Raw genomic sequence first — 22550 nt, 5'->3', positions numbered from 1 at the left:
AAATGACAATATTATCTTTACATGTGAACGTTCGTTTCGGCATTGCAGTTATCTTTTGAATGTTTGAACTGTATTTGCAATCTTTGGTACATGACACCTGAATTTCAACTTCCTGTCTACTAACACTCCAAGATCCCTAGCCTCATCAGTTTTTTCTCGCCTAATCCCATCAATATAATACGACATTGGATATCTGATCATGCTGAAGTGAACGACTTTACGGTTACTGACATTCAACTGACACCCGGTTTCCCATGCCCACAATTTCAGCCTATTCGAATCATTCTGCAAGTGCTGCATATCAGCAGCATTCCTGATTACCCTACCTATCTTTGCATCATCAGCAAATAGCTGCGTGTCACATGTCAAATTCTTCCCAATATCATTAATGTGCAAATTGAATAACAGTGGGCCAAGCACTGATCCTTGTGGTTATTATTATTTTTTTTATTAATCTTTGTACTGGTTACGGACAGTACTACCTTTACATCACTTCCAGACATCTCGTCCAGACTTGATATAGGCCTAAGCTTTTACAAGTGTTTTACCCGATGTCTGTTCTAGTTATCATTGTTGTCATTCTCTGGTGGCAACGCCATGCCACCAATGGGTCCTCAAGGAAAGAACTTTTATATCCTCGTGCATAAGCCCAAGCGGTTTTAAGTTCTTATAGCTATCTGCACTCCATACGCCATGTAAAGAGATGGTGGCGCTGGAAAATCTCGGAGTTGCCCAATGTTCCTCCCATATCTTACTAACTAGATCTTGGTTATTCTTGTAATAGTTTACCTTATTATTATGGTTATAGGCTAGTGGGCGCCCTGTTCCCACCACATGGGCATCAACTACCAAACGTCACCATCTCTTTTAATCACAAAGTCTGCCTTACGCAAACCCGCGGAGGTTTTATAATGTGGTTCCACCGCGGTCTCCCAACCTTTGTTCTTAAAGAGGTTGTTCAGAATGGACACAACAGCGTCATGCGTCCGCGTGCGGAGGCATGAGTGCATAAGCAACACTCGGCTATATGAGACAATGTCCCACTGTAATGGCAGCCAGTCCTACAGTTTGAGTCGCCACTACCCCATCGAGTTGTGCGGGCTCGAGTGGACAGAGCATTGATCCTCGACCTAATAAGGTCAATATACTCGAACCCAGGGAGGAGTCTGGTGCTATCTCTTATCCAATGATGCTGAGAATTCACCAGATATGACTCTTTTAAAGGAGCACCATCTACAGCAGGGTGCAGCAGAAATGCTCACCTCTTGTGTTCTGCGGGTGCTGACTCAATTAAGTACCTTGATAATGGGACCAGCCTTTGGCCAGCCTAAAGTCTTCTTGTATTAATGGGCTATAGAAAGCCTCTCTGCAGATGGGGGAAGAAGATAGTTCTAACTGCGCGATTATTGACAGCCGGAGGAGTGGGATCAGCCATCTAAGTGATGGAACCACGAGATCGTCGTCCTTCACCCTCGCGTGGAAATAAGCAGTAGGGGTGTGAGGCGGCAGTCGGAGCCATTATCTCACAGATGAACGGATAGCCCTGTCCATTCGGGACAGTACCGAGATATATGTCCTACCAAACACCAACTTGTGGTAAAAGCGAGGTAGGAGATATTAGGAAAGCAGAAACAGTCTTTGCTGGGGCTTGAGAGTAGCTTTCCTCAAAGAAGCGATCCCAGCTTCTAGGAAAGAAAACCTTTCCGTTGCGGTGAACATGATTCTGAGGTATCTATGCTCTTCCAGGATGATCAAGGCATGCAGTGGCCTCCCTTGCAGGGAAAACACCATAGTCTCGACCTTAAGCTTCTTGTCATGAACAGAGGGAACAAGAGCTAAAGTGGAAAATCTTGTAGACTCACATCCCCCGAATACCAGTTTTTGATATGTCAGTCAGCTATACTCTTATCCGCGCTAATATTGTATAATGCAGATTCATATTCTCCAATTTATGCAACAGTCTTCCATGCTGTATTCTGTCAAAAACCTCAGCAAAATCCAAAAGTGTCATTGTGTATCCATTCCCCTTGTCTAGTTCGATGGTAACATTGTTATAGAATGTGAGCAATTTGTTAAAACATGTCCTTCCTTTAGTAAACCCATGCTGTTCATTGCAATGTAGAGATTCTCTGTAAACCAGTTTTTGAATGCGAGCCCTAACCAACATTTCCAAAATCATAACCAACACTCCTGAGATACTGATTTTCAATAGCTGGTACATCGGTATTTGCACCACCCTTGTGCAATGGGATTTCCATACATTTCCTCCATTCCTGCGGAATCCTCCCTGTTCTGAGACTCATATTAAACAGCCTAGTGAAAGGAATGGCCATTTCATCTGAACACCCTATTACCATCAGTGCTGATATCCCATCAGTTCCTGTTGCAGAATTCTTATTCAGTTTGTGCAACAGATTTTGTACTTCCTTCTCATCCATGAGTTTTCTCATACGGTGAAGAGGTAGCAGTGAGTTCAATTTTGTATATACCAGGTTAATAGCTTTTAGCAAAATGGCTACTCTCACTTCTGCATCAGCCACTGGCATACCATTTGCATTCAGTAGTTATTCTTTCAAATTTATTCTGTGTTTCTTGTGGGTTATCTTTAACTTGCAGAATTAGTTTCTTTTCATATTCTGACTTAGTTTTTCGTACAACACTTCTGACTCTTCTGTCCTCCTGCTTATAACTAACATAACTGACATCATTCTTATTCGCAAGATATTCCTTCCACATCATCTTTTTCTTACGAGTCTCTTTCTTGATAAGATTACACGTTTGGCTCATGCCCTATTTATTTATTCTTCGAACTCTCGAGACACCCTCTCATATCGCATCGTTTAAGTATTGTTTAAATGCTTCCCATTCACTGTCGATATCGTTTCCATCCAGCAGCCGATCCCATTCCATTGAACTCAGAATACTCCTCAGTTGGTCATAATTTCCTGCTTTGTAGTTCACAACACGTAACGGTTTCTGAATGGAACATTCATAAACTTAGTCACATCCAAGTGGGTACCGCATGATCACTCTCACCAGCCGGAGGCAGAATAGTTAGGTCTTTAACTGAAACGCCCTCTGACACTATACTCAAATTAACACTCTTTGACCTCGAGTTCCTTCGGCTTGAGGAAGTTGTTCTGCAGCAGCTCAATAAATGCATTTTCATTCTTCTCACGAGATTCTACTGTTACCCAATCAATATTTGGATAATTAAAGTCTCCCATGATGATTGCTCTTTTCGCGCTCACCTTTTCTATTTGGTGATGCATTTCTTCATCACTAGCAACCGATTCACCTGCTCTGTAACAACGCCCCACTATGTAATTGATCTCGTTAGATTCCACCTCACATCAAATGGCTTCAAACTCACTACCACAGGAAAAACTGTCTGTAGTATTGCAGTAATCGGTCTCAATTCTAACTGGATTCAAATTATTTTATATCATTAGCAGAACTCCCCCTCCCCTCCTCTCCTATCTTGTCTATCCTGTACCCTTTGCACTCGATACCAGTTAGCACGTCTGCTCCTGATAGCCAGGTCTCGCTAATGCCTATAATATGAGGTCCTAAGATATAAACCAAACTCTATTCCTTTGTTTCTGATACTCCTAGCTTTCGTGCACTAACATAATAATCTACCTGTTTGTTCTTTGGTATATTTTGTCTGCACTTTGCGTGATACAGTTGGACAACTTGCAAATCCCTGTTCTTATCTAGTTCCTTACTAGGCATCGTTTACACATGCTTCACAGGTCCGAACTGGACGAACGCAGAATCGTTCTGACTTCATAATCATTTCCATAATAATAATAACCATTTCCTTCTTTAACACAGTTATCTAACATTGTAGCTAACCATTTGCAAATATCCTAGCCTTTCTTCGTAATTCGTCTCCGTCACATCGAGGTAATATGCTAACGATTTTTACTTTCTCACTCTTCACTCTCGCTTCTTCCAACAACCTTCATGTCCACTCTCCTACTGAATTTATCGCTAATGAAATCACTGGTATATCTACCAGACGTACGACATCTTTTGCTTTGCTTTTCTGTTTTTCATCTGCTTGTGTTATATTTTTAATTTTTGCCCTAAAAACTAGAAAAACTTGAATTACGCACTCCTGACAGCAAAATAGAGGTTGTTAAATCAGATTTCCAATTTAAGACAAATAGTTGAGAAATCATAAGAATATTACAAGGCTCGGCTCAAGTTTAGTAGATCTGGAAAACTCATATGGCAGGGTGCCTACAAAAAAGCTTTTCGAAACACTACAGTTACATGGAGACATTATGCAGAGGACATTATACATGAAACATTATACAGAGCAACCCACAGTTTGTATTTAAGTTGTCAGTGAGCAGTTAGAATTGAGTAGGAAATACAGGAAGATGGTTTAATGTAACGTCAGGGGTAAGACAAGGATGCACATTATCTCTACTATTATTCATCATCTACATATGGATCACATTATGAAAGAAAGTAGCATCAAACCTGATATTAGAATTGTAGATGTCGAACTTAGCTCTTTGCTTTATGCAGACGATGATGTACTGCAAAACACATCTAGTGCAAGACTCCAGGATTCACTAACTAAATTCAATGACAGATGTAAGAAATTCTGCATAAAGATCAGCAATGAAAAGATCAAACTAAGACAGTTTTTTATGGCAGGAACACACACACACACACACACACACACACACACACACACACACACACACACACACACACACACACACACACACACACACACACACACACACACACACACACACACACACACACACACACACACACACATATATGTAATTAATTAAATAACCAAGCTTATAAAATTGCTTGGTAACACTAATATATATATTAATGTTCATTATTTATTCGGTAGAACTGTATATAAAAATGGGAATTAAATGACTTTATACCGAGAATGACAAATTTATTGTTAAGATACGACTAGTTTCGTTGAAATACTTCTTCAGGTATCCTAGGTATCAGATATCAATTATCTAAAATGTATTCAGGATCGTCACGCTTCCAATCTTAATTCTGCCTATTTAAAAAAGTTGTAATTAATAATTCTTCCCATCCACTTTCAACGGCAGAAGAAAGTGTACTTGCTAAAGGTCTCAATTTTGTTATAGCTCCTACTTCAATACCTAAAGAACTATTCTCAACAAAGATAGAAAAAGCAGCATCCCTATTACCAATCCCAGAGGCAAACCTTCTTCGTATGGAAGCTATTTTCACCATAAATCATGCAAGACCGTATTCTGATAACATTTCTCATTCTGAGAGATCAGCCATTAAAAGTTTGAGATACAATAATGACATCATTATTCTTCCTACAGACAAAGGGAATGCTACTCTCATCTTAAATAGATCGGATTAGCATAACAAAATTTTAGAACTACTAAACACTGACACTTACTCTAAACTAAATAGTGATCCTACTAAAGAACTGCACAATGGGACAAACAATTTACTGAAAACCAGCTCAGAGTTACCAAGAAACATCCGTCTTTCCCTTAAGTCGATTCATCCTCTAATCCCTAGGTTATATGGACTCCCTAAGATCCATAAATTAAACTCTCCACTGAGACCAATCGTTGAGGGCATAAACTCCCCCTACTTACAACCTTTCTAAATACCTCGCATTCTTTTTTAAAAAAACCTTTGTGGTACTTCCTTTTCTCATGTAAAAAATTGAGCTCATTTTGTCTCCAAAATAAAAGACATCAAACTCAACACATCAGATTTAATGGCAAGTTTCGATATTGGTTCCCTCTTCACGAATGTCCCTACTCAAGAAGTTCTAAACCTTCTCCAGCAGAAACTATTCAAAAACGTTTTTTCCTTACTTTCTCACTGTGTGAACTCAGAATACTTCAAATACGATAACAAGATTTATAAACAAAACTCAGGTTTAGCAATGGGCAGTCCGCTCTCTCCGATTCTTGCTGATATATTTCTTAAGGATTTTGAAGAAAAATCAATTAATTCCTCGACTCTTAAACCTAAAGTAGGGTATCGCTATATTGGCGATGTATTCCTCATCTGGGAACGCGGCGTCGACAACCTCAACTTTTTTCTGGACCACTTCAACAAGTTTCATCAGAAAATCAATTTCACCTGTGAACTGTAATCCGACGAATGTCTTCCCTTTCTGGACTTAAAACTTACGAGATGCGGTGAGAACATCAAAATCTCCATTTTTAGAAAACCCACTCACACAGACAGATACCTTCATGCTTCTTCCCATCACTACCCTCCACAAACGTTTGGCATTATTTCAACTCTGGCACATCGTGCCAGATCTTTATTAACAGATGAAACAGAAATTGAATATGAACTCAATTTTCTCAAAAAGTCTTTCGTTAACAATGGATTCTCTCTTAAAAAGATTAATAAATTTCTCTCTGTCCACCACTCAACTGCTCTTGAAGATTCTTCTCCACCAAGAGGTTTCATTTCGTTACCATACATCAGCTCTCTCTCTCTCTCTCTCTCTCTCCCCGAAACTGGCAAAAATGCTTCAGAAATTCAACATTAGAACTTGCTTCACTACGTTTCCAAAACTTCAATCCATACTAAGTAGACCTAAAGTGAAACATCTTCCTACTCAGTATCCAGAAGTCTATAAGATTTTGTGTGATTGTGGCAAACCATATTACGGCCAAACTGCTAAATCCATCATTTTACGCATGGAAGAACATCAAAGAGAAATTTCTTACAACAGAACCAGAGCCAGCGCTCTCTAGCCACGTTCTCTTCTCCATCAACACAGATGATGGCCGCCAACACGTCGTTCACTGGCAAAAAACCTCTAATATCCATGTGTGCTATGATGACCTGGAAAGAAGAATAATTGAATCTAAAGAAATATCACTTGATTCGTCTCATATTAATACATAATATGAGACGAATAATAATAACAGCCTTAGCTATAATATTTCTGATGCGCACGTTGCCACTGTCCAATACTGGCGCACTAATACCAGCTCACGCACGTAATCAACTTCAGTTGGAACTCTAGCACGCATTCCTTGTAAATGTACTTGTTTTATACTAGATCTATTAATGTGTTTTTTCATGTGTCTGTTATTTTTTATTTTATTCTTTGCCAATGATACCTGAAGAAGTTGTATTTCAACGAAACTAATTGTATCTTAACAATAAATTTGTCATTCACGGTATAAAGTCATTTATTTTCCTTGTATATATCGTTCGCAAGTAAAGTGTGAGGATATAGCTCAGAATATCTATGGCAACTACAGTTATTAATTATTATCATGGCAAACATAACTTTGCAAGATTAATAGGGAAAAGATTAACATAATGAGATTATTTCCACCCGATTATTTTGTGCGTAAAATACTTGTGCGTATCTCCTCAGAAAAACTTCGTAACAGGGCAGAATGAACCCCTGGTTTGGGAAGGGGAGAAACCAATAATTTGCAATCAACCAACTATCCCTATTTATTATTTTCCCCTCAGCATGAAGAGGAGGAGGATTGTTCTCAGAAATTGTCGTGCATTTTTGTCATCTGTCACACTTCATCCCAATATTAAGATTCGACACACTTGAGCGTTCAACGATTCGCATTAGCTCTCAGGGGTGTGCAGCTGTTTTCGAGGGATTCGCTTCGGCTAAAAAGTTCAGGAACTGAACGAGACTTGTACATTTAAAGCAACCGTTACGGGTTCATTCAGTAACTTTTGACTTGAATGCCGAAAATGTATAAAATTTATCGCAGTAATTAGAAAGGGGGGGGGGGATTAAACTGGAAAATGTTACAAAACTGAGATGTTGCATGATAACAAAATCACTGCGTGAAGGAGGAGAACAGAGAGAAAAAACCTTCCTGGGAATAAGGGAAGAAAAGATGGCGGCGAGGAGTTGAAAATGTATATTTACCAAATTGCTTCTAAAAGAATCCTAAATAAATAAAATAAATAAATATTGTGCAACTCCTTTTATTTCCAAAGGGAGCGAGCGAATATCCTTGATAGACGAGCTTGCGGCTATTGACGATTTCAGAGGCATCAGGGAAGAGAGAACGGGAGAAAAGAAAACGGACATTTTTCCTAATCCTCCGCAGAAATATATTCCTGTCTGAAATAATCAGTCACTATTACAGACAACCAGGGTGTTTCCTCCTATAAGGAAACGCGTATGTATATATATATGTGTGTGTGTGTGTGTGTGTGTGTGTGTGTGTGTGTGTGTGTGTGTGTGTGTGTGTGTGTGTGTGTGTGTGTGTGTGTGTGTGTGTATACACGCATTGAGGTTGATTTACTCGGTTGTTAAACATATTTTTAAAAGAATTTGAATAACATAAACCGAGAGAAAAGGAAAAAAAGTTTAATGGTATCATACGACTAGTTTCGGCTTTTTACAGCCTTCTTCAGGTGTTTTTATAAAAGAAAAGAAAAAAACATTAAACATTGAAGATAAAAACTGTGAACAGCACAGGAAAGTCACTATACATATTTAAAGTTAAAACGTTGTAGTTAGTTAACATATTCAAAGCTGTTCCTTCGTTGGCCACATTGTTGGGTGAGTGCGTGCGTATAGCATCTCGCGAGCGCCAGTATTTGATCACAGCAGAATGAGGGTCTGGGAGGTTGTAGCTTAAATTATTATTTAAAAGTACAGGGTTGAGGATGATTTCTTTAGATTTTACTATTTTTCTCTCAAATGATTGTATGACGATGGTTTTGATCATCAGAATCGGCAGAAAAAAGGATGTGGCTGGATAAAGCACAGGCACGTGTTCTCTTGTAAGCGATGTCCCTCCTGTGTTCCTCCATGCGCAATTCAATAGACTTATCCGTTTGGCCAAAGTAAGGAATGTCGCAGTCACATATCTTGTACACACCGGGATATTTTAGATTGTGATGGTTGGACTTTGGAGGCTCACTAGAGAGCGGATCTTAGGAAGTGGAGTGAATAAAGTTCTAATGTTATTATTTTGAGAACCTTGGCTAATTTTTGAGAGAGTGAGCTTATGTATGGCATAGCTATATTGCCTTTAACATCATTCATTTCTTCAGAATGGCGACTAGGAGGATTAAAAAGGAATTTTGTAGTAATATTTTGAGAATAACCATTCAGTCTGAAAGTAGATCTAAGAAAATTGATTTCTTTACGAAGTTCAACTCGGTCGTCAAGAAGAGAGCGATCTCTATGTCCCAGAGTAGAAATAACTCCAAGTTTATGAGGAGGGATTTTGATGGGGCTAATTATGGAGATCTGTTGGTCTGTGTAGGTTTTCTGTACATCGAAATTTTAAGTTTTTCAGAAGAACCGTCCAGGAAAGGCAGGGAACCATTAGTATCAAACTCAGCCGTGAATTGGATATTCACGGCTGAGTTTCATACTAATGGGTGTTGACTATTGAGATGTTCAAGGAAATCCGGGAGAGAATCATGTCCGTTGCTCCAAATGAGGAAAATGTCGTACACATATCATTTCCAAATTCGAGGTGTTAAGGAAGAGATAGCTTTAACTTCAAATCTTTCAGATAAATGTTGGCAAGTACAGAAGATAAAGGATTACCCATTACTGGACCATGATTTTGCTTGTAGATGATGTCCTGAAATCTAACGTATCCAGACTTGATGCAATAAGTAAGTAAGGCTAACATTTTTTTAGATAACCTATCTTTGAGAAGTGTCAGGACTTCGTCTGTAGGAACATTTGTAAACAAGGATACTACGTCAAAGCTAGCCATGATTTCATTTTCTTGAACAGTAATATCCTTAATGTATGACACAAAATCTGCAGAGTTGTTAATAAAAGACGATGACTTGCCAGAAAAGAATTTAAGGTATTTTGCGAGATATATTGAAAGGTTGTATGTTGGTGAATCAATGCCTTCAACAATGGGACGAAGTGGGTGTTTTCCTTGTAGAGCTTGGGGACTCCATATAAGCGTGACAGGAGCGGATGGAGAGAGCGAAGAGAAAGGCAAATGTTTCCAGACAGTTCAGAACATGTTTTTAATAAATTGTTGGTACGATTTTGAAGTTCACGAGTGGGATCTCTCTCTCAAGAATTTAATAAGTGTCGCTCTGTAGTAATTCAAGCATCTTAGTTTTATAATCTTCAAACTTTAGCACAACTGTGACATTGCCTTTATCTGCGGGAAGGATAAGTATATTTCTGTTATTTTTTAAACTCTAAAGAGCCTGTCGTTCCGACGAAGAGATGTTATCTGTGGGTGGTTTAGCATTGTTAACGATAAAGATGGATTCAATCCGGAGAAGTTTTGCATCTTGTGAAGGGAAGAAGGAAGCAGCCTTTTCTATCTTGGTGAGGAATGATTCTCTTGGGATAGATTTTGGAGAAGGAATAAAATTTAAACCCTTGCTGCGGATACTTTTTTTCTGCATCTGAAAGGATGTGCATTTCGGAAAACATCAGAAATGCTTCAAGAGGACTTTAGAGCAGATTTGTTCCGAGAAATGACACTAATTTAAAGCGTAGCGGGGGGGGGAGGCGAAAATTTCTGTTTTAAGACTAATCAGACACACACTAAACTCAATCCTTTGGAGAAGACGACACGTTTGCATTTGCCACTTGCAGGAATAGTTTGCGGTCTTCAATTTTGTGTCGTTTGTGAAGAGAAATCGGCGAAGAAGGGAGCGAGCGAGAGGGGTTATCCAAGATAAGTCATGAAAAATGCAAACTAGAAAAATTTGTGCGAAAGAGAGTGAAATGAGTTAGTGATGGGTGCTTTTTTTTAAAACGTAAAAGTGCTCTTTGTTCTCAGTGAAGCATTTTAAGAGCCCTCAGGGAAATCACCCAACCCCCTCTCCCAAACGGATAGCAGTTCAAAGATTAGAGGTCGAGCAAGTGCATATGAAAGGAACAGATTGCATTATTTGGTGGCAATGAAGTTAGCCAAAGGCAGCTGGACTGAGGCTATAGTTCGCCCACCGATTAGAGGCCCCTCGACACTTCCGCACATGTCAGAAAAAGGGGAATCCATTCCGATAATAGGGTAATCAATCTGTCTTCTGGAATGAGTTTGTTTATTATTACAGGTCGGAAAATTTAGCTTTTCTTTTATGAACATTGCTGTTTTTAAAGTGTAACTATTTTGCTTGTATAACAGTTGGAAAAATGTACGTAGAGTATTAACAAAATTAAAAAAGGTATAGCATAAAACAAAAATGTAACTTAGAGTATTTTTAAGAAAGTTTTCTATAAAATAAAACTAATTATACAGAAAAACAGGAATTTTTTCAAATGAACTTAGATATTCTAAACTTACAGTTGAGAGAACGGAGACACTTTAATGTCCTAAACCGATTAATTATTTATGACTTGTTGTGACTCTTTTAACAAACCCATGGAAAAAAAATGTTGGAAAAAAAATACCATTATCAAATCCTTTTAATCTTCAGAGTCATCTGAATCGGTGTCCGAATCGCCATCACTTTCACTTAAACTGATCACCAAAGGTTCGCATAATTCTTCGATAATTCCGTCTGTGTAACAATACATATTTTCCATTGAGGTGACATGAGAGCAATATTTTCCCCAGTTTTGAACTGTAATACTTTCAATTGCCTGTTCTGAAAGCTTAAAAAGTTTCGACATGTCAATATCCCCAGTTACGTTGCGATGGCGAATGAAACTTTTCACTTCTGCCCAAACATACTCAATAGCATTAATATCGCAATGATATGGTGGTAGCCTCAAAGCTAGAAATCCATGCTCTTTGAGCATCGTGTCGAATTTAAATAGTTTAGTTGTGGGCGAGTTTCTTTTGACCAAATTAAGCAATTCAATTTTTCGTATATCTGGGGAATGAGAAATGTTATTTGCAGAGAGCCAATCCATAAGAACTTGCTTCTTATTAGACCAATTTTTAATCGAATAGAGTAATATGAAGCGTTATCAATTATAACAACAGCATTTTTAGGAAGGTTTGGAATCAGTTTTTCTTCTGCCCACTTTTCGAAGATCGTAGAATTCATTTTCCCATGGTAATCTCCAATAGTTGAATTGGCTTTGTATAGCAAGTTTGAATTCGGTAAAAAAAAAACTATTTCTCCACCCGCACACGAAATTATTATGCGCCGCGAGGCATATCCGGTTTGTAGCACTCAACGTTCTTCTTTAGACTGCCAACATTTTTCATAAGTCAAAATACTATCAATCCAAGTTTCATCTAGATACACAATCGGTCTTTTCTCCTTCCTGAGACGTCTTATTGCTCTCAAATACTGCGTTCTACATAAAGCAATGTCACTTCGCTCCATGATAAGTTTCCTTTTATTCTGGGACTTTTTAAAACAAAATCCGATTTCATGAAGTATTTTCCTTAAAGTTTCTCTTTTCCAAGGAAAATTAATTTTTTCTTTAAGCACAGAAATCAATTTCGGAACAGTTGGCACTCTTTTCTCGACCACGTAAAAGTCGTGAATAGTTCTTCTTATAATGTCTACATCAAAATCATTCAAAGCTACGGTTTCGATGGTTTTCTTTCTCTAGCGCTTTTCTTTTTTTAGGACATTTAAATTTTGGCTTACCTTCACCTTTTGATTCCCTACGAATTCTTTTAACAGTCGACCCCGATACGCCCGCAATTGCACTTGCACGTTTTATGACTTGAGAAAGGGGAACAAGGAGACGATTCTCTTTCGCAGAATGTCAGCACATTATTCAATATTCTTTTGCAAGCGCTACTGAAACGTGTAACAACAGAACTTGTTGACTGTACTGGATCCATCATACAAATTAATAATAAAAAATAATGCAAAAAAGCGACAACAAAAATCAAGCTAGTACTGGTACAGCGACAGATAAGAAAGCATGTGATTTCTTAAAAAAGTGCCGCGACAACAAGATTATTCCCAATTTCGCTAAGATTAAAGAAACAATAAAATCTCCTGGAGCTCATAATATTTACTGGAACACTAGTTTATCTCTAATCCGTAATCAACTTAAAGCTGCTAAACGTAACCTTGCTATTCACAGTCATCAGATTTCTGATCTGCGCACCTATATTTCCACAAATTTGGATCCACATCTTTCTCACATACTTCTAAATGTGGCTAAACGTTCTGCTCAACGTGCTTATAATAAACTAAGTCAACATCTTAACCGTAAATACGAAGCTCTTTCGTCTAGACAATCCAAGCCATTCATAACTCCAGATAATTGGATTGTAAATATATCCGGACGTCCTTTGACTAAAAGCGAAACCCTCATCCTGTCAAAAAGACATGATTTTTCTATTGTTCCTAATAAGATACCGTATCTAGATTTCCTAGTTAACATTGAAAGGAATCTCAATCATCTAACCAGTGATAAAGCTAATGCTCTTCGCCTAGAAGTCGCTTCTTCTCTACTTAAGGCCAAACTTCCTCCTTCCAACATATCTCCTTCTGAAATGAAATCTTTACAGTCCTTGAGAAAAAACAATCACCTCATTATCACCAAAGCTGACAAGGGGAAAGCAACAGTAGTTATGGACTCAGCAAATTACAAAAGAAAACTTTCTCTTTTGCTTCGAGATCGCTCCACATATCAAGAAATTGATTACAATCCAACCAACAGACAACTAAAGAAATTAAATTCTCTCCTTGATGAAGTCATCAGTTTGGATAAAGACACAATTTAAAGATTTAAAACTCATTTTGCAAGACCTCCTAGATTTTATGACCTTCCAGAAATCCATTGATTGACTATCCTCTTCATCCAACAGTAGATTGTATTGATTCTCCTACTTACTGCATAGCCAAATATCTAGCTAAATTATTGAAATCTTACATTGGCAACTCTAATTCGTTTTTAAAAAACTCCTCAGATTTCTTAGAAAAATTAAAAAATGTCTCATTACAACCTACAGATCGTATGGTTAGCTTTGATATAGAATCTTTGATATAGAATATAGAAGATATTATAAAACTATTTGATTTCGTAATACATTCTGGATATTTCGTATATCAAAACAAATTTTATAGCCAAGTAGAAGGAACGGCCATGGGAAGTCCTCTTTCTCCGGCTTTAGCCAACTTTTATTTAAAACATTCAGAAAAAGTCCTCTTCACATCTATTTTCCCTCAACCATCTTTTTGGGTAAGATATATAGATGACATATTTACTATTTGGCCTCACAGCAAAAACGCTTTACCTTCCTTTTTAAACAGTATTAATTCCTTGCATCATCGCATAAAGTTTACTATGGAATTAGAAGAAAACAACCAGTTATCTTTTTTAGACGTTCTCCTCATCCGATCACCTTCAAATATTCTTACAACTACAGTATACAGGAAACTAACGTTCACAGGTCATTATATTCTTAAAGAATCAGCCCATCATCCATGTCAAAAAACAGGAATTATAAAATGCCTCATCAGAAGAGCCCAAACTAATTGTTCTACTTTTGATTATCTACAAAAAGAACTTTCTACTATCAAACAACACCTGAAACTCAATGGCTTTTCTGAAAAAAGTACTCAACGTCTTCTCAATTCTTATAATCCTCCACAAAACAACAAAGTTTCAACACGTCGAGTGCCTATTCCTTATATCTCGGGTATTTCTGAACCTATCGCAAGAATTTTAAAGAAATATGATTTAACAACTACGTATTCACCCATTAACAAATTTTCTTCTTATTTTCCTTCTCCTAAAGACAAACGCTGAACTTTATCTCTTCCTGGAGTTTATCAAATCTCGTGCAACTGTGATCTTTCCTATTTTGGACAGTCTGGACGTTCTCTTGAAAAATGAATCCGAGAACATCAATCCCCCATTCTTCACAACAAACCTGAAAAGTCTGGATTGGCTCATCACGGGATTGAAACTGACCACAGCATCCTTTGGTCCAGGACTCGCCTCTTACATAGATCCCGTTTGAGGTTCGAACGTTTGTTCAAGGAAAGCGTGGAGGCCTTGCTCCATCGCCTCAACCTGAATCGTAATGACTGTATATCTATATCAAAAATCTGGGAAAGTCTAATCAAGATTACACATTAATTAATTATTTTTTTTTTTGATAGCAAATTCAATCATGTTTCTACTTCAAAATATTCCGTTTCATACTTAGTGATATAACATCACGTGGTATGTTCTAATTTTAACGATCTATTGTTAGTATTCTAGCTTGTATTTTTTAAACTGTTCTTGTAATACCACTGACGATGGTCTGCTATTTCCAGACCGAAATATTTGGTTAAATAAATATCTTTCTTGTGATTACGTGATTATATCATTCGATACCTGACACTGCATAGATGCAGCTAAGCGATCATAATCTGGATCGTACGAACTTGAAGAAATTCGTAAACACGATTCCCGATGTTGATCACTTAGCTGCGATGTATGCTTTGTCTTCATAGCATTCATACGAGCATGACAATATCGATTCGCACAGATAAGTTGATCCAAAAATGCGTTAAAATAAGGGGTGATTCTCCAAATATTTGGATATTTACTTTTGTGGATCAACTTCCAAAAACTATTATTTGAAGCAATTGATTTGAGGTGGATATCGCATTTCACATTTATTTCTTCTTCAAAAAATCTACTCTATTTGTGTCGAGAAATTCATTCAATATTGAAGCTGTATTCTCAACATTAATATTTTCATTGAAGGGATGTGTTAAAAAAGTAGCGACATCATCGAGCTTACTGATTCCTACAAATCTTACCTCGAATTCGTTCATTAAAAGTCTTATGCTTTCAGCGTGTTTATTAAAGGCGACGTTTTGTATATCCCTTGACTGGTCGGCCAAATTTTTAAAATGTTTCAATTCGCACCGCTTTAATTGTATTTCAAGCATGTTTATTTTTTCCTTGAATGATTTTAAGGAGCTTATCATATCAATGATGGTTTTATTTTTTCCTCGTAATTCTAAGTTTAGGTTATTTAGGTTTTCTGTAATGTCACAGAAAAAGGCGAGGTCAAGTAGCCCTTCTTTATCATTTAATTCTGGATGTTTTTCAAAAACGAATTTATTTGTGGAAGAAGTTCTCTGAATCTTGTTAAAAATGTGGCCCGGCTTAACCATCTTACTTCAGTATGTAACAATAATTCACGATGCTCACTCTCGCATTCTTTTAGCAAAGCCCGAATTATGCAAGCTATTTGATCTTATTGAATTAACGATTTTGAAAGCAACATTCATAACATGATTGAATTTCAGTACTTTTGAACACAAGGCCTGCTGATGGATGATAGTTCACAACACTTGGCATATCTTCATCGTTTTTACGAAGAGTGACGAAACCGATTTTATTGCCTACCATTACAGGCGCTCCATCCAACTTGTACGCAGAATGTAATTCTTAAATAAATCATAGATATCTTGACCTCTTGTTCGTCCTTGAATTGTAATAATGGTTAATAATTCTTCTGTGGCCGCATATCCTCAAAAAGCATTCGAATAAAAATACACAATTGTGCAGTGCCAGCGCAATCAGTGGATTCGTCAAACTGTACTGACCAAAAATTGCACTTCTTTATGTTTTCATGCACTTGAAGGTTCCGGGTGGTTTCTTCTGCTCTGCGCATGATTGCGTTTCGTGATAATGTCATATTGTTAATAGCAGTTATTATTTCTGATTTATTCTTAAAATTTTGAAATAATATTTCACCAGCTTTGATGAAATCTTCCTCCCATAATTCTCCATCTTGAAACGGCTTATTACGTTTAATTAAAGTTTCAGCAACTTTGAATGACGCAATTGTAGCAGCCTTTGCGCTACACTTGCGTTATACTTGACGAAAATATTTTGTTGAAAATATTTTCGTCAAAATATGTCAGCAGTGTCTTTATCTGATGTACATTTGCTTTTCTTAAGGCAGTGCCCTGTGGATAATCTTCTTCGTAGTTTTTAGGAACAGTTCGATAGTGTCTTTCATCATAATAAAGAAAAAATCTTCGTCCCATTCTTTATGATAGTGATAAACTTTTATTTTTTTCACACTTGTTCTTGGCTAACTCATTGTTATCCTTAATTTTTTATTTTTTAGCAATACTAATTGCATTCGCTTGCTTCATTTAAAATAATACACAATAATCCCATGAAAACGGAAAACGATTTCATGGGATTACTCGGTACTAATATACTAGATAATCGGGACACTTTGGCTGCAAGAGTGTCGATCAAGAACAATACACAGATGGACTGTCAACTGCCAGTGTACACGTCATCAAACGTGTTACCATTGGCCGCGAATCACGTGACTGCTGAAAAGCGATGGCTTCGTTGTTAACCGCTAAATTATAAACTTTACATCAGATTAGAAATAAATTAGTTCGACAATTTTGTTATCAATTCATAATTTTGATTATCATGTATCTATTCATTTTCAATCTCTTTATTCGTTCAATTTGCTACATTCGTTAAGAAACGAATAATTTTCTACATTCAGGTGCCTTGCGGTCGACGTCTTGGCCACCCCTGGCATAGACAGCAAGGCATTTAGGCATTTTACTGGTCCTTGGGCTTAGAGAGGTTGAGAAACGCTGGAATAGCTGATACGCCGTGAAGAAAAAAAGGTCATCATGAAAAATGCCAAAATTTATGCGAGAGAAAGTGGAATGAGTTGGCGATGGTGCGCGTTTATAAAACGGAAATGCTCTTTGTTCTGAGTGAAGCACTTTAAGAGCCCTCAGGGAAATCACCCCCAAACGGATAGCAGAGTATTCAAAGGTTAGACAGATTTATGAATTGTAAAGAGTTAATAGCAGTTCACAGTTAAAGAAAAACATTGAGTGAAAGAAAAATCTCATTTCTTGGAATCTGAGGACAAGATATTTGTGGCGTGTTTAAGCGAAGAGAGATTGGAGATTACAGCAATCCCAAGAAAAGAAGTCCCGTCTCTTGTAGAGATGCGACCCACTCTGATTATCCAGAATCTGAAAAGTAGAGTCAAACATATTAGTGGGGGATGAACGACGGAAATTTAATTGCCAAAGATCAAGAAAAATATCCAGAATTCCAGTTCTGTCTGCGGTGCCTAGTCTGACTAAAATAAAGTGAATCAGTTCACAAAGAATTTTTGCCTTCTACGAAGACGTTAATAATGGAAATTAATATAACTGCATTTAAAATTAATATAACATCAATGAATTAAAAAAAAAAAAAATATATATATATATATATATATATATACAGCATATGTCAGTTTTTCTGGATTCTGAAGTTACGTGAATAAATAATAATATGTTTTGGTAGTTAAGTTAAAGAAAACATTAATTAGCTTCCTAAAAGTAACACTGTATTCAATAGACAGCGACTTTTTTTGGGGGGGGGGGGGAATATAACTCATATTTGATGCGTAATTTACGCCAATGTTCTCAGCGAACGCATACTCACATTGCTCAGCCATTCTACTTTGAGATTAAAGAGGCAGCGCTTTTAGAGGCTCAGAAAGTGTATCAGGAACACTGTGTGGTGTGTAATTCTAGTTTTCCTTTTTGCCATTAAACACGACTGATGATCCACATTCGACATCGGAATCCACCTCATATTGATAACAACAAGGAACTCTCTTTGAGTAGAATTCTGATTGCACGCAACCCCTTAGAGTATGCGCCACCTTTCATCCCTTCCTCAATTTCGAGTACAAAAGAAGTATGAGGCACTCGTTGCCTGCTCTTATTCCAGTAGATTTAAATAGTTTCTTCATCGATTATAGCAACGATTGCCAAACGGCAAAGCATCATTTCTAATCCAATATAATTTTTTTTTCTCCTCATGGGAAGCTTATAAAATGCAGTGCAAAGAGAAAAACAACAGCGTAGAATTCTGGAACAGCTTAAATAAATTACTGCCAGTAAGTATTAAAAATGAAAGTGGCTCTACTCAATTTGGAACTTGGGAATTTGGAAATAGGGTGGCTGCCTTCGTTTCCATTCCTAAAATCAAGTTATGAATCCATCGTTCGGCTCAGTCCATGATGGCTCTGCAATTGACAGTTAGTGCATCGAGCCGATCAGTAGGGTGAAGCCGGACTGTAAACAGAGAATAAAATAGGAAGACACGTGCACAGAAAAAACGCATTCATAAATAGGGGATGTAGAAAAGAAACGTGAGCGTTTGTTTCTTCTTTGAGACCAGTTCATTTTGTTTATGAAATAGCAGGAAATCCGCCACTCTTTAGTGGTCTTTAATATTGAGAAGAAGTAAAATTTGCACTCGTCCACCAAGCTATTCAGTTAACTGACTTATCAATTTAGTTTTCAGTGGCAACATTTATCAGTGTCACATTAAAATTATCCATTGAATCTCAATTCGAATCGCATCACAGCACAGATGTTTGTAGATGCTTTTACCTAACAAGCAAACTTCATTATGCGGTAAAAGATCTCCACCCCTGAAGATCGAAACTGGCTTAAAAAAGTGAAAAGTCTGTAGAACACCATTTATAAAATGTAACACAAATACGCTAAGGGCTAACAGGCTTCCGTGGGCTGAGATTTATATAAAAAAGGAAGCTCTGACGCCTTCTCCTTGTTATCCTTTTTTTATATTCAACTTTTTCATGTTATGATGTAGAATAAATTTGGATTCGTCAAGCTTGGAAAGTATGACAAACAAGAAAATCATTTACTTAGATCCTAAAAATGAGCCCTTTCACAGGCGACTTCTTCAACTTCAGTTAATTCAAAATCAGCCTTACTTCTCAACAACAAAATCGCATTAACTGTCGCTCCTAGTTTGATAATTTCCCCCCTTTTCCTTGAAAGGAATCGATCTTTTCTTTTCAAACTTTCCTCACGCACTTCAACTTTTTTCACAATTACTCAAAATCATCTTCTTACACCTGATAAGATGCACGGAATTCTTTAAACCGAGGATTTACTCTTTCTGAAGAGGCTGAGAAACTGAATCGCGACTTTTCGAACACTTTGAAACGAAATTCTTGGGAGAAAGGAAGTTTTACGCATTTGAAAGAGGTTTCCTCCAACTTTACAAGAAAAAACACCTTTTCTTATAATCAATGCAAGATCGTTTGAATCTTCCTCCAAATTTTCATTTAAACCTTTATTCTGTTTACAGAAAGATTTCATTGTGAATTCTACACACGAAGGATGAGCATTGACTACAATAGCACGACTTAAGAAAGACTTAAAAAACCTAGTTTTCACCTGGAAATTTAATCTTCGAACATCACCAATGAGATTTAAGAAATGGTTATTACAATAATCTTTCTTATTTCTCAGTTTTGTTTTAATTTCTTGCAAAAAAAACAGGACTGAAAGAAAAAAAAAAGTTTTTTTTTTTCTTTCAGTCCTGTTTGAGACAACATCCAAATCTCTATAAGAGAAGGGACTTCTCCTCTTGGGATTGCTGTAACATAAATGTTACGCGTCCTCATCGTCCAAGAAATGAGATTTTTTCTTTCACTCAATGTTTTACTTTAACTGTGCACAGCTATTAACTCTTTACATTTCGTAAATCTGTTTAACCTTTGAATACTGCTATCCGTTTGGGGGTGATTTCCCTGAGGTCTCCAAAAATGCTCCGCTTCGAACAAAGAGCATTTACGTTTTACAAACATTTTCTTGGTGACCCCTCATCGCTGCTGGCATCAGTCATTCCACACTTCTCTGATCATCTCGTTAAAACACGTCCACTGGCTATTCAACCCCTTCGCAGTTCAAATTCAAACCGCAGAAGAAAATTTTCTTCCTTATAAGGGTCGTTACTTTGAGCAGACGACCCCGGACTGAACCGGAAATGTACCCGTTGGATTTGACGTCACGCATTTCATTTTCCCGCTCGCCTGTGTCAGCGTTAATTGAAACAAAGGTGGTTTGCGTGAGCTCAAATGGAGCGCACGTTAGTCTTAACCTTGTTTACAGCAGGATTCCCTGTTTGTATGAGGCACGAGTGTTATCCTTCGTCCAACTGCCCTCGGCTAACGTCATTGCCTCCTGATTTGGCAATCTTTTCTCCTCATGTTGTATTTCCTCGCCCTTTTATTACCTGTTTCACTCCCTTCTTCGCCGATTTCGCCTTATAAATCATATGAAATGAAATGCAGCCTATTTCTGCAAGACACAAATACAAACCGAAGGATTGGGTTAATGTGTCTGATTAGTTTTAAAGCAGAAATTCTGAAATATTTCGATATATATATATATATATATATATATATATATTACTTTTTACACGTGCACTGGTTATGTTTAGAGTGTTTAGTTTTGTTTAGAGCAGTGTTTCTCAACATGGGGGGTACGCCACACAGAGGGGAAATTTGAACATTTTCGGGGGCAATTAGAAAATGATGTTGCATTCGTCACCTCATCACTGATATTCTCAAAACACTCACCATTGTCGGCGAGGGGGGGGGGACATCAAAATCTTTGAGGCGTTGAGGTGGGGCATGAATCCAAAAAACGTTGAGAAATACTGGTTTAGAGTGAGTGAACGATAGTTTCAGATATTTTCTTCGCGAAGCTTTGGATATTCTCAACAGTTTTCGGCTGGTTTTCCATAAATCGCTTTCTGATGTTTTCAGCATAATTTTGGGTGCACTGAGAGCACTTCTTTCAATCGAAAATAGATCTCTTTTTCAGTGCGGCATCGTTGAAAATGCCCTCTGAGGGGCTTTCTAACGCAGGAAGGAAGTGAGATATCCCTCATCTTTTTTCCCTCCGGAAGATTATTCCCTACCGAGTTAAAGTGTAACTTCTAAAACCAAATTCCTTGCGTTGTGTCGAAAGAAGATTTGAAATGGTCATTTGCACAAGCTTATTAGTTATCTTTTTCTTTCTTTTAGTATCAAAATGGTCTTATTACGTTTGATCTCACTGTATTTCCACATTAATTCTTCACTGTTGATCCAGTTGTCATCGCACTTATCCAACATCAAGTGTTCAACTCATTAAGGGTCCGAATGTCCTTGGGAGATCAACATTGTAATTCGGAGCAACACACTCGTGGGATTCGGATATAGAAATAGAACCACCCTTTCAGGAATCTATGACAACAAGCAAAATTGTTTTTATTTTATTTTAATTTTATATTTTTCCTTCCAAAACTGCTTAAACTTTCAATGAGTCGAGAGAAAATGCCATCTATTTAATCTAATCCCAATCTGGTTATTCATCAAACGTCATATTAAATTTTAAATTCATCTCAGAATAGACTGAGGACATCTTTCCAAGTTTATCTCAATATATATCACTTCAACGCAAAACATGCTGCATAGCCTCTAACAAAAAGGTGCAAACATCTCGAAATACTTTCGCTGACCTGTTCTTAAAGTAAACAGACGCACAACCAATCCTGTAAAGTCTGTCCACTGCACAAGAGGAATATAGAGCGGGAAATTTAGGCTTTTCACCCACCTGCAAATCATTATTCTTTTCCACTTCAAGTTTCATTATCGAAAAGGTTCAGTGCACTTCGAAAACATGCTCGATAGAAAGTGCTGTTCCTAACCCTAACTAGTATTAATTTGTGTGTTCTCGTATCGATTAAATTGTGGATTAAAATGTCGCGTTTTCTTATGTGAGGAAACATCCCGCTTCTTACCCTGCAAGTGTGACTGATCATTTTGGACAAG

General features: G+C 37.4%; 1 protein-coding gene across 1 annotated transcript in view; it reads left to right on the top strand.

The window, feature by feature from the left end:
• Positions 1-21809, top strand: part of LOC150098301 (clotting factor B-like) — a 37079-nt gene extending 15270 nt beyond the window's left edge. The window contains exon 8 of the mRNA XM_090405126.1: positions 21762-21809. Coding sequence (XP_090261252.1) covers positions 21762-21809 — 48 coding nt within the window. The remainder of the gene's footprint in view (positions 1-21761) is intronic.
• Positions 21810-22550: the final 741 nt, after the last annotated feature.

Source organism: Typopeltis vanoorti, chromosome 15, assembly GCF_054136105.1.
Source record: "Typopeltis vanoorti isolate ZY-2024b chromosome 15, IOZ_Tvanoo_1.0, whole genome shotgun sequence".
Classification (NCBI taxonomy): Eukaryota; Metazoa; Arthropoda; class Arachnida; order Uropygi; family Thelyphonidae; genus Typopeltis; species Typopeltis vanoorti.
Note: the sequence above shows the minus strand (reverse complement) of the source record. Positions and strands in the feature narration are given on the sequence as shown.